General features: G+C 36.9%; 1 protein-coding gene across 1 annotated transcript in view; it reads right to left on the reverse strand.

Moving 5' to 3' along the window:
- Positions 1 to 11,428: 11,428 nt before the first annotated feature.
- LOC103696140 (cytidine/deoxycytidylate deaminase family protein) overlaps positions 11,429 to 19,843 on the reverse strand; it is a 56,628-nt gene continuing 48,213 nt past the window's right edge. The window contains exon 9 of the mRNA XM_008777674.6: positions 11,429 to 11,843. Coding sequence (XP_008775896.4) covers positions 11,589 to 11,843 — 255 coding nt within the window. The 3' untranslated portion in view covers positions 11,429 to 11,588. The remainder of the gene's footprint in view (positions 11,844 to 19,843) is intronic.

Raw genomic sequence — 19,843 nt, forward strand, 5'->3', positions numbered from 1 at the left:
ATGGACTGATCGCACGCGTGTAGGGACCCTACACAGGATGGGGTTTCGGAAGAGAGAGGGGATCTGGGTTAGGAAGTCGTCCCTCACCTCACAGACCACCAGACCTTCCCCCAGTCCTGAGCCCGATTCAGACTACCCAGACCTTCCAGACCATCCAGATCTTCCATCCACTCCTGCTCCTACCACCTCAGCCGGACCCTCCTCCTCAGCCACTCAGCCTATGGAGGTCCGGATCTCGTCTGAGCAGCTCCGGGAGCTGCGGCAGGAGATAGTCCGAGATCTGCTCCAGGAGCTCCGGGGTGCGGTGCCTACTCCCTCTCCTGCGCCCACATCTTCCGCATTGGTCCCTTCCCTGACAGCTGTGACAGACATGACGGCTGAGGTGCGGCAAGAAATATACAACATGAGGACCTTGATACAGGCCCAGTTCCACAGCATGAGTGAGGTCACGAGCACCACTCGACAGATGCGGGATGACATCGGCCGTGACATGTCCACCACCACCGCAGGGGCCGAGCGCTTGTCGAATGTGCTCATCGACAAGCTGGACGGACTGCAGAAGTCAGTACTCGAGCTGGATACGACACAGAGCAGGGCCATCCAGGCCATCATTTGCCAGCTAGAGAACGTGACCAATGCGATCCAATCACTCGTGGAGCGCATGCCTCGAGGAGATACATCCTCGAGAGGAGGAGCCACATCCTCGAGAGGAGGAGTCACATCCTCGAGAGGAGGAGATACATCCTCGAGAGGAGGACCTACATCCTCGAGGAGACCGTAGCTACTTTTTGTATTTTGCTTTGACATGTATTTCTTTACGTTACTTATTGTATTCTGAAATGTACTTACATACAAATTAATACAATGAGTAGCCGCATTTTTCTTCAATAATGTGCCTTTTGATCTATGTTTGATTGTGTGTTTTGATTACCTCCTTTTTGATATGATGACAAAAAGGGGGAGAAATATGTATAAAATATGTAAAAGGGGGGAAAATATAAGGGAAAAAATATGCATAAAATATGTAAAAGGAATCAATGGAAATCAATAAAAAGATAAACTCTTAAAACACACAAATTCGTTCTTAGTAGATTCGGTACCTCGAGGCTCATTATCTCTCTTTTGGGGCTCCTAATGGAGTAATCTCCAGAATCTATTCAAGGGATATTCGGAGATTAGCTGAATCCTACTCAAGAACAAATTGACAGATTTTCCCTCTAAAAACAAAAAAAAATTCAGTTCAAAAACTTCAAAGCATTAAAAGGAAATTCAAAGAATCAAAACATAGTAGAATATATATGTTGAGGGGGAGAATCTGAATTTTAATCAAGCAAAATCATTAATGACATATAAGCCAAACAATTGATTGTATAATATGAAGGCTTATATAATTCCAAATGAAAGGGGGAGCTTTAACTCCGAAATTTATTGTTTCACTCCTTTCAAGCTTGGATAAATTGAATTACCAGACATTTGAATTCATTTATGGATTTTATTTCATTGTTTATTGTGCAATTCACTTTACATATACTCAGTGTTTTGTCATCATCAAAAAGGGGGAGATTGTGGAGTGATTGATTAAAACCCTATTTGATTTTGATGAGATCAAAGCAATTGAGTATATTTCTTGTTTACTAATGAATTCAATTAAGTGTTTCAGTGAAAATCTTGTCTAAGTGTCTCAAGCTTAGTTCATAATTTTTGGATAAGTTAAGAAGTCAGCTTGAACCAAAGTCTGAGACTCGAGTCGACTCCAGAGTATCACGAGTCGACTCCAAGCGTATCAAGTTCACTGGCACGGGCTCGAGTCGACTCCAGATCTGTACGAGTCGACTCCGACTGAGAACAGACAGAAGAACAGAAAGCTTCAACTCAGAATCTGTCAACGAGTCGACTCCCAAAGTGCGCGAGTCGACTCCGATGTTCACCGAGTCGACTCCAGGATAGTAAGAGTCGACTCCAAGAGGAACACAAAGAAAAAGTCAGAGAGCAGTTTTCGGGTCTGAGATTCGAGTCGACTCCAGTGAAACGCGAGTCGACTCCGATGGATGGCAAGTCGACTCCAAAGAAAGTGAGAGTCGACTCTCAGAGGAACACAAGAAAAAGTCAGAGAGCAATTTTCGGACTCTGAGATTCGAGTCGACTCCCGCAATATGCGAGTCGACTCCAAGACTCCGCGACCATCAACAGACAGAAGACCAAGTTACTGCCTCTGAGATTCGAGTCGACTCCCAGACAGCTCGAGTCGACTCCAAGACAGCTTCACATCAAAAAGGCAGAAGACCAAGTTTCGGAAACTGAGAGCCGAGTCGACTCCGAGGAAGTTCGAGTCGACTCCAAGACTGGACGAGCCAAAAGACAGAGAATCGGGAGTTCGGGCTCTGAGATTCGAGTCGACTCCCAGGATAGTCGAGTCGACTCGAGTGGATCAAATTCAAAATTGGATCCACGGACTTCAGTGGATGAGCCGACTCCGAAATTGCCAAGTCAGCTCCAGAAGTTGGCGAGTCGACTCCAGGTCAAGACGAGTCGACTCCCAGTCGTGAAGGCAACTTTAATTTAAATTTGGAACAGTTGCCGAGTCGACTTCGGAAAAGCTTGAGTCGACTCCCGCTACAGCCGAGTCGACTCCTGATCGCGCGAGTCGACTCTAACCCACCAACGGACACATTGTCAGGCTGCGCAGAGTGTGCAGAACGGGCAGAAAAAGCTCTCTAACGGCTAGTTTCCGTGGGGGTTGGTTTAAATAGCCACAGAAGACTGTAGCAAGGCAGAGCAGAACCATTCCACTCCAACTAATCAAGCATTCAAGCTCTGCAACGTGTTCTTCAACGAAAAAGAGGAAGATCTGCATTTACTGCATCCACCTACATCTTTCCAGCAATTAAAGCCTTCTCCTCCTGCATTCAAGTCGACTACTCACTCAAGAGGAGACCAGAAGTTTAAGAAGCCATTCCTCTTCTCCAACCTAAATGCGTTTGAGGCTTCTTAACTTCATTTATTGTTCATATTGTCTTTTATCTGCTTTTGAGAAGCTGTATTTTTCTGTTTCTTCTTTTTATTGACACATTGTATTTGCTTGGTTCAATCGGAAGATTGAATCAAGGGGATTGAGGTTGGTTGGTGAGCCGAGTGTAAAACCAACGTGTGTAAGGGTTCGATTGTGATCCCGAGAAAACAATCGGGGTGGTTCTAGTCGGTGAGCCTGGAAAAACCGACCGAGTTCGTTGTGAGCTCGTAAAACAACAAGTTTGGTTGTGAGCTTGGAAAACAACCGGCTGTAATCCAAGGGGGTTATAGTGAATTCCCAAGTGAGACTTGGGGAGTGGACGTAGGAGCAAGGGTTAGCTCCGAACCACTATAAAACTTGGTGTTTGTGATTGCGTGTCTCTATTCTTCTTCCTTTCATATCACTCACAGCACATAGTAATTAATTAAATAACTTACACTAGTTTTAATTACTTATCCACATCGTTTTAAATACCCAAATTATTTTAAAACCCAATTCACCCCCCCCCCCCCCTCTTGGGTTGTCTATCTGGGCAACAGTGGTCTTCAGTTCTGATAGTCTAGGCAACTGGGCTTCTTATAACTAGCACTTGTAGAAACTATTTGGACCTTCTGAACAGGCAAATCAGAACCAAATTAACATCTTACACAGCCCAAATTTAACACCCAAACAAAAAAAAGTACATAATAATTGAAGCCCAAACAGAACATGCAATAAATTTATAAGTCCAAAACCTACAAGCCCATTTGCCAAATCCAGCCATTCAAAAATTAAGGTTTTTATTATTTATTTGATTAGACAAATGGATCATATATATTTAGTATGAATAAATCTAATAAAATCAAAAAAATAAAATATTGTGCAATGCAATCGGGACGGCTAACAAGTCGGTTCAAAGCACGTCTCCAAAATGTTCCACTACAAAAGAGGCAACTCGCATCCGAAAACTAAATTCAGCCACCCTATAGCTGCAGCAATTATGGCATTTCATCAAATAAATACTACGCATTAATAATGTCAAAAAAAAAAGTAGCCGGTGAAGAAGTTGTGTAGGCAATGCTTTTAATAAAATAAATATGTTTCTTGTCCAACCATAACATCAGCAGAGAGGGAGAGTAAAAATCTGAAGTTTTTTTTTTTCACTCATGTAATTGATAAGAAATACCATATCCAAATATCGCTTTCTTGATTCATTTATAAACCATAAATATGAAATTGAAATTAGTTGGTTTTCCTCCAACACAATTGATTAATAAAACCATACATATATGAAAAGTAACCATTCACAATAACTCAGTTCTTTTAGTATTTGTTACCCAGACTTACAATATCATGATCAAATAAAAATTCATTAAAAACGTATTATGATGTGCAATATTGTGGAAAACCAGAATTTCCAGAATTTATGGAAAACGTATTAAAAATTCATTTATATTTCCAGAATTTCCTCTCCTTTGCTTTTCTTCTTCCCACATCCCAAAATCACCACCATTAGCCGAGAATTTATGTTCTTTTTAATAAATAGCTATCAAGATGAGAGAGCAAAATTAACAAGCAGTATGCATAAAATAGTGCCTAATAAAAGTTAATAAATAGTTACAAAATAGCAAAACAAATGCATAATCTAATCGGACAAACTCAGTGAAATAAAAGTAAGAGAGCAAACGAAACCATATATTTCCAAGACTACCACCTCAAAACTTAGAAAATAAGCTAACAAAGTAAAGGAAACGCCAGAATCTGTACATTTACAGAGAATTCTAAAGCATAAACCGGAGATTAAAAAAGGGAAAGAGGGAAATGAGTTCTCAAGTACCTGATAAGAGAGCAAGTCTTCCTTTGATAACTTTCCCAAATTTCTAAGCCAATGAAGAGATCTGAAGAGCAGTAGATCTAGATCTGAAGAGCAGTAGATCTCAAGTACCTAATACAGTAATGAATGAACATTCCTAAAATAAGGAGACAGAAAGAGAAAGATATATAAATATCTCCAGGCAGAGCTCTATCCTTCTGAAAGAGAAGAAGATAATCCTATGATCCTATGATCGAAGCAAGAGAAGAAGATAATCCTTGTCGGCTCCAAACTTCAAACGCCGTGTGAGTGCTCTGCGGCGGAGGAGGAGGAAGTCGTCCACGAAGAGGAGGCCAACGGAGAGGGGAGGAGGGGAAGGAGATGCGGCGGAGATCGGTGAAAAGGGCTGAGGACGGAAGGGGTCGGTCGCCGGAAGGGGACGGAAGGGCTGAGGATTTAGGGCTGTGGCCTGTGGGGGGAGGGGATCGATTAGGTCTTGTGGTGGGAGGAGTGAAGTCCGACGACGCTTATAAGCGTCGTCGTATTTTTTCTATGCCGACGCTTATAAGCGTCGGTAATGGTTTTTTTTCCCGACTCTCTTTACAAGCGTCGGCAGTTACCGTCGGGAAAAAAAAAATTGCCGACGCTTTCATTTAGCGTCGGCAATATAGAGTCGCGACAGCCCTTAATTGTTGTAGTGATTCTTGACTTTGGTGTAGAAAAAGTTTGTCCTTTCTGCAAATAGCCATGATTGGGTGCTGAAGTCCGTCAACCGCAAATGGAAAGAATATAAGGCGAAACTAAAGGCAGACTGGAAGCACGTGGGCATGACTGAAGAGGAGGTGGCTCGTGTTTGTCCTCCTGATGTAATCCCTTATCAATGGAGGGAGCTTGTCCACTACTGATTTTCAGAGAAAGTTCAGGTTGTGTATATTTTTTCAATACCTTAGATTGTATTTACTAATAATATAGATTACAAATTTATACATTATATATATATATATTGTTTATTCTTTTTTTGGAAAGATATATTTCAACATTGGTAGAGCTGCACAAGCCTCTCAGACTGTTCCTCATACTTCAGGCTCGATGAGTTATGCTAGGCGTAGAGCTGAATTCGTAAGTTTTTTTGAAACTCTTTACAACTATTTTAAACTGTTCTATCATATAGCATGTATTATAATAACTAGCTTGTCAATATACTTTTTGTTGTAGATGGATGATAATGGGAGGGAGCCTGGTAAGGTGGAGTTTTATAAGAGGACTTACACCCACCGAGATGGCAGTTTTATTCGGGAGGAGGCAAGAGATATAGTTGTATGTATTAATCTTTGAATCTTTCAACGATATTATTATTAGTTCTATTATTGCCATACATTAATATGACTTTTTCTTTTGTACATTATAGGACAGGGCAACAACTCTTATTTCAGAGCGTGTCAGGGAGTCATCATCATCCGATGCGACCAGTCATGTCGAAGCTCAGATGTTCGCTGAATTATTGGGCCCAAAGCATTATGGTCGAGTGAGGGGTTATGGCATTGGAGTTACCCCTACTCAGTTGTCTGCAGTGGGAATGTATACAAGAAATGTTGGAGAAGATAGTAGCAATGCAGAAGTTAGTAGACTTCGGGCAACAATTGAAGATATGAAGGATCGCCATCAGGCAGAGTTGGCGGAGCTGAAGCAGAACCAACAAACTTTGCAGTCTCAGCTTGAGCATATTTCATCTATGTTGCAGCGATTTCTCCCTCCTTAGGTAAATAACTATATATATTTGATGACTTTACATAATTATCACTTATTTTCATTAGTTAATGATTTTCATATTCCTAACTTCTAAATTTTTTTTTTTGTAGATTTCTGATACTTCAACAGCTCGTAGAGATGATGATGGTGCTGAATCCGGTCCCTGATATTTTTGAGACAGATATCTAAGAAGTTTTATATGTATTTTTCTTATATTTTTCAAAATACATTGTAATTCTAAACTTATGTAAATTTCATCATATATGACAATATGCATTTTTTGAATGATCTGAATGTTTGTTTTGATGTAAATGTAATGCAGGTTCATAATGCTATAATATGTTTCTTAATTTGTATTTATTTTTCTAATTTTTTTTTTTAAAAAAACCACTCCCGACGCTTTAAAGCGTCATTAAAAATCTCCTGCTGGCATGCTTTTGCCGACGCGATAAAGCGTTGGTAAAAACCGACGCTATTAAGCATCGGGGAAAACATGCGGTAAGCGTCGGACAAAATCCTGCCACTAACCGCCATGCGACTGTTCTAGTTTATGCCGACGCTTTTGTGCGTCGGAAAAAAGCATACACCGACGCTTTACTAAGCGTTGGCAAAGCTTGACTTTTGCCGATGCTTTTAGTTAGCCTCGGCAAAAAATTTCCCCACTCAGGCATCTCTGACGCTTTTGCGACAATTCGTTTAGCATCTGCGGTACTTTCGCCGACGCTTTTAAGCGTCGGTAAAGGCTTTAAAAAACGTCGGGAAAGGCCCATTTTCTTGTAGTATTTATGAGATATGGCAATGACCTTTTTTACCAAATAAAAGAGAAACATATTATAATGACTTATAGCAAGGATATTATAGTGTCATGCATTTTCTTTATTAAGGAAACAATCTTTAGCACATAAATATTAGTGGTAGTGTTTTAAGAATTTAATATAAAGATAGCTATTGTTATATGTTGATGTTATATGACACCTATATAATTATTTGTTGCAAAATCTTTATTGTAATATTTATATCTTATTAATTATTAAACGGTGCGTATTATATAAGTTAATGTGATGGAGGTCATTAAACACTCCTTTTCTCATTTTGTAAATTGATAAAAAATTTGATACTAAAAAAATGAAAATGGAAAGAAAATCAATATATTCATATATGCACTTGTTTTTCTTAACTAATATGGGAACGGATATGAACAAAAACCCACTAGGTGCCTATACAAATTAGATGCTGATAAGTGGATATAAAATGGATATAGGTCAATAGTTTAATTATCTTTCTTTTCTTATTTTTCTAAGATTAATAAATAATTCGAAAAAACCCAACAAAGATATAATTATATTTACTTAATCACTTGACTATTTTGGTAGATCATAATAGTTTTGCTAAATTACATATCTTAGATTTAAAAATTGATTGTGAGGAGTGCTATCCACCAACTCAAAACTATATATATAGAAGGAAACTTAAATAAAAACATGCTAATATTGTCACCATTTCCTTTTTAGTATTTATAAATACTATTAAGACTCAACGAGATATTTTAACAAAGTGAAACATTTGGATATAGCTTAGACATATTTATTGATAATTTGATAAACTCCGCCCCTAATGGATTCACCCAAATACTATTCAACCTATTTGCATCCACACCAAAACCCATATGACCAAATCAAATTATTATTTATGTTAAATATTTGAAAATACCTCTATGAATATAATTAATCACAAAAACTAAGTGAAACATATCTTGTATTATATGCCAACATTTAATATTGAATCTAAATATTATACATAATTTTAAAATAGTAGTAAATACTATCATACAATGCCCTATGTAGCTTTTGATGGCCGCCACCATAAGATAGACAGACATTAAACAATGCGCATTATGTATTATATAATATGTGTTCATAGATCGTCTTATTTGATAACCATCCATGGCGACTATCGGGGGCTGCACAACGTTCTATGGTGAGGATCCATGCTCATCATTATAATTGTAATGATGGTTGGTATAATGACTATAGAATTGAAAGCATTTTTTTAGTGGTGGCCCCATGGGTCAATTAAAATGGGAATGGAAATTTAGCGGTTATAAATAAAGATATCACAATGCAAAGCACGAGATTACAATTTAATGACTATTTAATTTAGGAAGACGATTATAGTATAATACAGGATAAAAGTTTATTTTATTTTATTTTTTTAACCAAAGGAAAATAACGCAAAAGGGAAATAAGATCATATTTTTTTCTAGCATAACTTGTCAACTGTGGAATAAACAAACTCACAATGCCAACCACATTCTTTATTTTATTCAAGAATGAGAGCAATGCATGTGGAGAGGAAATAATTTTGTTTCCCTAGTAATCAGTAGGTAGGAAGTAGGAGTTGGACCGGCAAATGCTTCTAATATATCATAAGGTAAAACTACAAGAGGGAGATGATGCTCCCTAATAATCAGATGCTTCTAATATATTCATGGCAATTTATGATCCGACCTATCAACTTCATCAACAAATGATCGCTTTAAGTAGGTTCATATTGATATAAATGGATTTAGATCATAAACAGATAAACTCATCTAAATTAGGCCTTTGATCTATTTGTTTCATTTTGACTCATTTAATAATTAGATCGGATCATGATCCAACTCATTTAACCTGTTTAAAATCTATTTAATCCATTTTAAACTTTCTTAATCCATTTTTGTTCTATTTAGCCCAACCTACTTAACTTGTTTAAATCGTTTAAATCTATTTAATTCATTAAAAATTTACTTAATCTATTTAACCCATTAAACCTGATTTGATATATTTCGTAAACAAGTTATATAGATTGAATTAAAATATTTATTTAATAAATAGATCAGATTCAGATTGATAAATTTTTGATTTAATTTATAACTCGATTGCCATCCTTGCCCCTCATGTAGGTGCACTCTTTAAGCTGTATAGAGTTAGTAGTAGGTAAGGCCTACCTCGGATGAACGTGGGAACCGTGATTATATTTAAATGGATGTTCCATGAGTAACTAGTCTAAAAGGTATAAATTTTGTTGAGGTTTGCCCTTTGAGGACTAATTTGACCTTTTCTTCCATGCCATGGCTCTCGTTAATATATATTATCAACGCTATCGCTGTAAAGTTGACCCTTCATGCTCGTGTTTCATGCATCTTGTACGTTTTTATTTTTTTATAATCAAATTCCAAATATTCCTAGTTCTTTCTGCTAATTACATATATGCCATCATTTGTAGAAAATAACCCATAATTAAATTCTTAAAAAAGTTTAGCTGATCGCGACGCATCCAGTGTTATATGTGCAAATGACATGCCATTGAAAGCAAATATTGACATAACTTCACAACAAAAGATAATAATTTATATGTAGAAGTTTTGAGACCTGCCAGACCTTGCTAGAATGTTATGCAGAGGTTCTAAGACCTGCCAGATTTTGCTAGAATGTATATCAATCTAAAATATACCACCCTCATCATTATAATTTTTCTTTTTTACTGAAAAGAAGCTATGATCCCATTGATATACCTTTCTCATTCTTATTACCCATTATGAGCCACACCATGTTAGCTTCTCTGCGAGGAAGAGTCCTGGTTGAATCAGCATTATTGCTTTCCCTAAAACAAGCTACCTGTTAATATCATTTGCCCCATTAGTATGTTCATAGCACTAATGTTTATGTCAAAATCGGCATCCCAAGATTCCTTCACTCATGATTTAGCCTTGCATGACAAGACTTGATGAAATAGTTTACCTCCAAATATGACATTGGTCAGTCTTTTGACATTGGGCAGGGCTCTCATTAAAGCTTACCTAGGTGGGTAGGTGGGTGTTTTATTTTTCTAATGTTTAAATTGAGCTTGAAGTTGGGCATAAGGACATGCATGCCTACCCTAGGCTCATAGCCCCAGCAAGCCCGGGTACGATGCAGATATGATGCTTGGATACATAAGAAATGATCATCTCAAGCACATTGTACACATGCCTCACTACCATATCCATCAGACATCTTCAACATGTCATGTGAAAACTAGTCGAGGAAGCCAACACTAAAGAGAGCATGTTGATAACCATCATCTATCGCACCGCTCACCATGGAACGTATCATACCATATCATATTAAAAAAAAATATAAAATATATCTTTAAATCGGTACAAATCTCATACTGCCCGTACAAAGATGTATTGTCCTATATCGAGATGTACCGATTTATACCAAGATACGTACCCATTCGTATCGAAACGTACCGAGATAAAAATTGAAAAAATAGTTAAAAAGCTATTTCAATATACTATATCATACTGTACCGAACCAATAAAATACTGAAACACTACCTAGTACGAAGATTGTGAATCTTGTTGAGAACTGTCGATAGCACAACAAAAGCAAAAGAATCCACCTAGAGTGTGACATTTGATACCCCAACAAGTTTGAGATTGCCGGACGAAGGAACAGCATGTGTCCAGCCATTTAACAATTCAAGAAGATTTATGGAAGAGCTGCCAGAGTTCCATACAAGCCACAATTGGTAGCCCAATCACCTTTAAGTTTTTGCTTCCCATCAGCTTCCCAAAAAAAAATATTCTAGCAAAATAAAATTTTTTCCATGAACCAAACAAGTTGGTTAACCAAAAATTTTGGTTAGCTTCCTTTATTTGCAAAGTAGTTATTCATTTATTTATTTTGTTTTATTTTTTTTAATGAGACCTGCTGTTACTTCTTTTTTGATGAACCAATAACTTTGAATGTGTTGTCTCTTCCTTAATCTTTTTTTTGTAGTTCAGCCCATAGGCCTAATTGAAGCTGGGCCAAGTATGGCCTTGAGGATTCAAACCTTCAAACTCATCAAAATTTCTGAACTCCTTTACCACTTAATACCAGATTCTTTCTTTTTTTCCACTTCTTTGAACTCAGAATCCACTCCCAAGTGGAGAGGGTGCAACCACTAGGTTATAGACCAATTTGCAATCTACAAATTAATGTACATTTTCAATCTACATCTTTATGTGAATCAAGATGACTTTGCCCTCAGTTCCAAGTTTTCTTCTAAAATCTCTGACCTCAATTGCATCAGCAGCCTACCCAAATAATTTAAGCCTTCTCCCTCCCGGCCTCCACCCCAAAAGAGATCATGGGGTGATGCTTCAACAAGAACAGAGCCAGCAGTTGAACGTAGCATGGACTTCAAGTGAGGATGCATCGAAAATTTGCATTTTAAAGCCCTGTACATGACTTCGATCTTGACAGACTCCCAGTCAGGTCGAACCTGGATGGACATGAGATGGATGAATGATGTTTGAAGTGTTACAAAATAAACAGGTTAAGTCATTAGGAAAAGAAACATCAAAGAGAAGACTAGTTTAGAAATTGCATCATTATGGATCCAAGTAGTGAGATCGGTAAATTTGCTTTAAAAGAAAAAGGGATCAGAGAATTTCTGAACCATGGTAAGTACAGGACTGTGGGCCGTTACTTCACTATCATTGCCTGTAGAACTTAACAATATATCTACACAGATACTTCAACGCTTAACACCCACAATATCATTACCTGAATAAGAAACAAACAATTTGACTATAAAATATCCATAATGTGGTAATTTTGTTGTCATAACTTAATACATTCCATTACAATGGTTACAACACCCTTTATGATGCAGCCATAAAATATTTGAAGCAGTAAGTAGGTCATTATATTATTCTACACATAACGTCCATTGTAAAACTAAACTGAACCACAATGGTTTCATGCCATGGACACTATGTGGTTGTATGGAGATAGAAAAACTGTTCTTCTTGACCATTCTTCTCGACCATCAAAGAGAACCAATATCCAGCACAAAAGCAACTATATAGCGAAAATGGTCGATTACTGTATGAATCAGAAAAATTGAAAGATTTATGCGAAGGCAAGTTTTCATCAGATTTCACCAACCCCACATGCATGTTTGTCACCAGAAAAGTAACTTGACGGTATCTTTAATCAGTGCCTGTAGGTAACCTAACTGCCAGATAAGGCTGTAAATGGGTCAAGTTAATCTGTGACCCGATCCGACCCGTTTTAAATGACTCATGGAACCGATTGGGGTTCTAAAATTAGACCCATTCCATTTTCCCAGTTGGGTATGAGATTTACTGAATTATGGTCCAACTCGATCCGACCTGACCCGTTTGATATTTGAGGCAATTTTGGATATCCTACTCTACGACCCGATGCAACCCGACCTGAACCCGTACACCATTAAGGCCCAGAAGGGTGCTTAAGTCGGTCTCAGTCTCTACTCTGAAATACCTACATTGTCAGGATGCTGGATGGACTCCCAAGGAGTTTGATAATGAGTCTCCCTTTACCATTATGTTTGGACCTGACAAGTGTGGGTCCACAAATAAGATGCATTTCATCCTTAAGCACAAGAATCCCAAGACTGGGAAGTTTGTTGAATACCATCTCAAGTACCCTCCATCTGTCCCATCTGACAAACTTTCTCATGTCCATACTGCTATTTTGAAAACTGATAATGAGTTGAGGATTTTGTTTGATGGCGAGGAAAAGAAAATAGGAAACTTCTTGTCTGCTGATGATTTTGAGTCAGCACGTATCCCTCCCAAGACTATTCCTGATCCAGATGATAAGCCTGAGGACTAGGATGAAAGGCCCAAGATTCCAGATCCATATGCTGTGAAGCCTGATGATTGGGATGAGGATGCAGTACGACCTTTTTAGACCACTATGTTAAGCATAAATTGTCAACAGTATGTAAAGTCATAAGCAGTATGACCTTTTCTAAAAGAGAAGTTTGATCATTTATAATCTAATTGGGAGCTTAAGCATCCTTTTCCATAGGTCTGTTGAGCATATAATATTTTGACATTTGTATTCTTTATTCATTATCAAAGTATTGTCTATATGTTTGTTGTAGTAGCTTAACTAATTCCAAATATGAGTTAGTTGAATGACAAGTACAGGGATCCGACTTGATCCCGATCCGGACCCGACCCGAGCTGGGTTGGGATCGGGTTACACATGAACCAACCCGACTCTAATGACCTATTAGGTTAGAAATTTTAGCCATGGACCTGACCGGGCTCGACTCGATCTTCTATTAGGTTGGATCTGGATCCAATATTCTAACTCGAACAAGGAACGAGTGGGTCTGGTCACTTTTGACTGAGTTCGACCTGACTCATTTACACCCTGACTACCAAAGTTAACAGACATGTAATAGATATCTGGATAGTTGCAGAGCATTAAATCCACTTTATGGGCAATATCTCAGATACATAGGACTTCAGTAGGCCTCTTGGAATAAAGTGCAAGTGTATATATGCACAAAGGAGCCCAGACAACTCAATGCAGTATTCCCTTCAGAAGCTTGTGGTAAATAGAAAACCAAGAGTTATCTTCTAAATGCTGGTTTGCTGAAAAGCATGGTACAACATATCTTTGCATAAGAAGTCAATAAAACACCCATATAGGCTGGAAGACTTCTTTCAAAAAAAAAAAAGCTATGTTAGATCTGTTTCTGTCTCAGAGGCATAAAACAATAGTCACCTGTTCCTGTACCAAAAATGGTTTCTTCAGGCACCATAACTTGAAGTGTTTCCTAATCTAGCCACTAAGGGATGTTAGCTCAAAGTTCAAGCATGAGACTACAAAATAAGCTAAGGGTTTTAGGCTGTTTCTGTCATGAGAAAGCTCAGATTAGTTTGCCTGAATCAAGAGATTTATATTCTGACATGAAGAATTATATGTGATATTGTGACAGTGGTCTCAAATGATATCTCGTTCCTGTTGACAAATAGGTCATCTCCTTCATTCTCTTCCCTCTACTTCTTCCACTACTTTTAGTGCATCACCTATGCACCCCCATCTCAATAGCTACTAACCATTTGGTCAGATGAAGTGGCCAGTTAGGTTGCTGGCAAAGTTTTTCACTTGCTGTGTTGCAGACCAGGGATCATCTTACCTTCTTTCAGGTTTGGCTTCCGCACAGGGAGGGCTTATGGTTACTGGGGGCACTCTACACACCATTTTGGAGTTATGAAGCCCAAAATTGCCTTGGGTCTCACCGTGTGAACAGTGTTTCCTTGGCACTTGGCACAGGTACCTCGTGTCCAGGTGCCCCCAAGTTTTGAACATGGCAACCTCCAAAAATCCACAAGGTGACACGACATATTATATATATATATATATATATATATATATATATGTATATATATATATATATATGTATATATATATGTATATATGTATATATATATGTATATATGTATGTATGCATATACACACACGTATGTATGCACGCATAGCTGTTTATATAGATGCGAAATCAAAATGCTTTAAGAAAGAAGGTAGACAAGTACCTGGATAAGTCAGAAGTTTCTCTCTTCAGTATACAAAGAAAACTTATGGTAGGTTATTTAGTTTTTGTTTCAAGTTATGTCTCACATAAATAGTAGGGAAGACCCAATCCCCACATAATATAGTAGATAACTTATTGCTTAGTTGTACATTAGTTAAGCTGTTATTTAAGTTGTTTTAAGTTCTCAGATACACATTCAAGTGCAGTGATACTTAAGATTAAAGATAAGTTATTAATGGCTGTGATAACATTACATCGAAAAAGTTGAGGACACTTTTCATTAAATATTTGTTTCTAGAAGTTAAGCATCTCTTACAAGACACTCCAAAAAAACATGCCAGGTGTCTCCACTTTTTTTTGATGATGCAAGTAAGACACTTCGAAAGTGGACTGCTCAGCTGTGACCATGTAACATAGTATAAAAATAATAAAAAGTAGGAAAATATATGGTATTTGGATAATCAATCAAATAAATAATAGTTAATCACAATTTGTTCCATATTTGTGAAAACACATCTTGTTGAAAAGTTCGAGCATCTTTCAATGCAATCCTAAGATTTTTTAGGATATTGATGATCATCGTTCTAGATGGTCTCTAATATATTGAAAAACTTGAGATTCAGAGAAGAAAACCCAGCCAACTAATCACCCCTTTCTCTTCTGTTTCCTATGCATCAACTCCCACCCATATGGCAAATATCAAGTAGATACAGTGTTCAACATTTAAAAAGCCTCTATACACCTATGTCAAAGGGAAGATGAAGCCAAACCTTTCCTCAGTTGAGAGAGATCAAATAACGCTCAATCTGTAAAGAAAATATAAAAACAACAAATAACAAAACAATCATGGGTGGCAATTTTTGACTCGACCCATTGTGGGACCCTGACCCAACCTGACCTATGGAGGGTCATGTCATTTTGTCTAAAGATTATGAAAAAAATAGCCTCCCCAAACAATATGATGCCCAAAATTAGATGAACTGGGCCAAGTAAAACAGCTCATCAGGTTTGGCTTTAGGTTGGATTTGTGTTGGCCATTCTTGACCTGCTAGCAGGTCAGGCCAGGTTCAAGTTGACCCTATGGGACTTGATATATGATGTCAACCCAACCTGAACTTGAGCCGACTTGAAGATCACTATCCCTACATATTAAGGCTCCATTTGGCAGAGCTTTTGGTGGGCCAGAAAGCACTTTCTAACCCTTCAAAAGAACTTTTGGATTGAATAGAGGTGTTAGGTAAAAAAATCGGAAAGCTGTTTTAGCTTTGCCAGAAAACTGAAAAACATCTACTTGAAAAAAGATCCAAAATAGAAATTCTTTGGAAAAGTACTTTTAGAACACGTTGGAAAGTTATTTTAGATTAATAAAAAAAAATTTCATACCAAAATACCCATAATAAAATCATATAATTATAGGAAGTGTCCCTTTATATTATAATGTATAAAAAAGAAATATTATATTAATAAAATATTAATATATAATGATAATAATTATAATATTTTATATCAAAAATGATATTATACTATAAATATAATATTATATTGCATTATATCATAATACATTGATATGTTATGTTATATAATATCGAATTATGTTATATTATTATGCTATAGTATACAATATTATATTAACTATATTAAAGTAATATTATATTATATTACAATAATATTATACTATATCATATATTTATGTGTTAATATATATTATATTTTATTATGTTCTGTTGTATAATACTATGCAATGTCCTTTATAGTCATTGTCATACCAAAAGTACTTTTTTAGTTTTTTTACCAAACACATATTAAAGTTTCACAGCACTTTAGAAATATAGTTACCAAACAATAAATAACTTTTTGTAAAAGTTCTACTTCAAAAAGCTTTACTTTAAAAAATTATACTTCTGAAAGCTTTACTGCCAACATCTCTATCAAACGGGGCCTAGGATCATATGCATAGTTAGTTCTTGTGAAGACTCTGAAGCTTTAATGAGGAATAAGGGAAGGGAACAAAACTATTGATAGAAGCTAGATAAAAAACGGGTTTTACTGTGACATGCAACTTTCTATCAAGGTATGGTCTATTAGACAAGGATACCCACTAAAAGAAAATGCAAAACAAGATGCCAAAATGAGTTCCAATAATAAAACAACTTCAAATAAAATTATAATGCACAATCAAGGTCCACAATATGGTACTGAGGACTATAGTGGTTAGATAACTATATGGTACAGTACAAAGCCAAATTGTACCAACACTTGGTATACATATGCATACTAGTTCAATGCATGGTTTGTCGTATCGGCCTAAACCGGACAGTACGAAGTGTACTGTACCATACCGGTTTGGTACTGATACCTGGTATAGGATGCACATCGACACTTGATATGCTGAAAAGACCTCATACCGTTACATACTGACAAAGTGTTAGTGTGGCACCGGTATGGGGTCTGATACCAAGATGGCGAACCTTGGTCTAATGCTTTGTTTTTGCCTTTTCTCTTTTTATATTTTTCAATTTTTGATTTCTAAAGTTATTTTAAGGTTTTTGGATCTTTAGATTCTGATTTTGAGAGTGTCTTAATGTTATTTTCATATGGGTCCTGAACAACCATATGATTGCATAATGGATGCAATAATTAAACATAGAATATTCACTTTTTTAAGATTGAAAATACATATATCTAATTGATTTGAATTACAAAATACATAGTAACATATTTTTCCTCGTAGAGTGTCTATATTAAATTTTTAATCTCGAAAATTATACAATCAACAAAAAATCATGATTTCTTCTTTGATGTATAGATTACTTTAGAACTACAACATATCATGAAATAATAACAAATTACAAAATTTTGACACGATCTCCCCTGGTTTTGCCAATTTTCATCAAATTTTAAGTATAAAAATTAGAAAAAGGATTAGAATGAAGAGGAAGGAGGGGATTATACCCGATTTGGCTTGGATTTGAGCTCAAAATAAACAAATCATCGCTTTTGACCTTTTTTTTCTCACAAAACCCACTTCTTGAAGCTGAATTATTGAAGAAAGGAGCATGGCCTTCTCTCTTATTAGTCATGGGGTGGCACGCATTGCACCAAACCACTTTGAATCGAAAGGAACCAGGTGGTTCCACTTGGTTCAGAGCGGTTTGGGCCGATTCAGGCCACTTACAAACTTGAAATGTCTTACCAACCTAGTTTTGCACCAATTTACGTCGGTGCGTCCCAAACTGAGTGGTTCAAGTCGGTTTGGTATTACCCTATTTAAAATGACTCGACTAAAATTTGTTAGGCCTGATATACATTATTGACCTTTTTCTCTATTAGCTTAAGCTTTGGATCAATTTGTTAGTCAACATGGTATCAAAGCAAAGTATGTCGATGGTCAAGGCCAATTATTCATTTAATTAATCTAATTCTTACCTTCACTTGTTCTAGTCATTGTGTTTGTTACCTTGACTCATTTCGGTCATAGTCATCCCTCCATGTGCACAATCGAGGTTGCATGTGCTAACGGGGTGTGCCTGATATACATTATTGACCCTTCCCTATCAACTTAAGTTTTTGGGGTCAATTGGTTGGTCAGCAAATTTAACATGGAGCCAAGGTTTATATACTTCTTTTATTGGCATTTTCTTGTTATATTCGTGTCGGCGTTTGCTCAAATTCTATTTGGATCTCTTTTGGTTTTGTTTAAGTATGATCAGTTATCTAAAATAATTTCCAAATTTGGAATTTGGGTTCAGATCCAAGATCATGTAGCGAAACTGACTTCTTTTTTAGGGACGGGGATTGAGATGCAAAAATCATGAACTATGGAGGACAACTTGCATCTTGGAGGCAATTTTTGAAGCCTTGTAATGAAGTTAACTGATTAAAGCAGAAGGTAAATACAAAATGATAAGAAAGAAGAGGATGTGGCTACATTTATTTTAATTAACTCTTCTTCAATATCATTTTACATTATCTCCAACTTTTGAACCCTAAATGGGATGCAAAATGCATTTGCAGACCCTACAGCTTTATGGCCCGATAGTTATGAGAAGAAGAGAAAAATGTAGAAGAGGTGGCAGGTATTTACTAAAGGTGGATGGTATTTACTAGAGCAGAAAGCATTAATATTTATTAAATTATTTTCCTTTTTCATCCTCTGCCTTTACCTCCTTGCATTGCTTTACAACAACCACATCCTTCTACAGTTGAGATAGAAGAAGAGGTTTGCAACTCTTCGACCGAAAATAAGAGGTCAAGGCTCCATAATTAGCAATCAGCTATTAAAGTGTTGTCTTCATATAGTTGTGTGGCTGCACCATTCGAATCTGGACCGATATACGACAAGGGGTTAAAATTGATTTTCGTCTCAACTCAACTCATCGCATCTAATCCTTAATCCCAAACCAGTAGGGGTAAGCTACATAAATTATTTTTCTCCATTCCATTCTGTTTAGGCCATACTTTCTGGAAGATATATGATATCAGGTCCTTCCTTACCACTTCATCCCATGTGATTTTCAGGCTACAATTGATTTTGATCTCAACTAAGACAGAAAAAACAGTCTAAAACTAGCAAATACCTCATTAAAATAGAACAAACAACTAAAGCACCACAAAAAGGCAACAAACATTGAATATGACAGGAAACCATAGATGCTAGGAAAAAGGTTTCCCACTCCTGTGGGATTTTCTTGGGAAAACGAATCCAGAAACAACTTCAATTAACTGGAGATTTGCTAGTCAAAATGCAACTTCAAGTTCAATAAAACTCTATAAGAATAAACTCGGTGAGAATTTTTCTTGAGAGAAATTCCGTGGGAAACTTGGATGCGGAAAAGTTGGTGGCAGCTAGGTCTCCTAATGGATATAAGAAGAGAGAGAAAGGTGTGTGTTGGGGGGGGGGGGGG

This window comes from Phoenix dactylifera, chromosome 13 (assembly GCF_051530095.1).
Source record: "Phoenix dactylifera cultivar Ajwa chromosome 13, Ajwa_hap1_PhDact_Kaust_v1.1, whole genome shotgun sequence".
Taxonomy (NCBI): domain Eukaryota; kingdom Viridiplantae; phylum Streptophyta; class Magnoliopsida; order Arecales; family Arecaceae; genus Phoenix; species Phoenix dactylifera.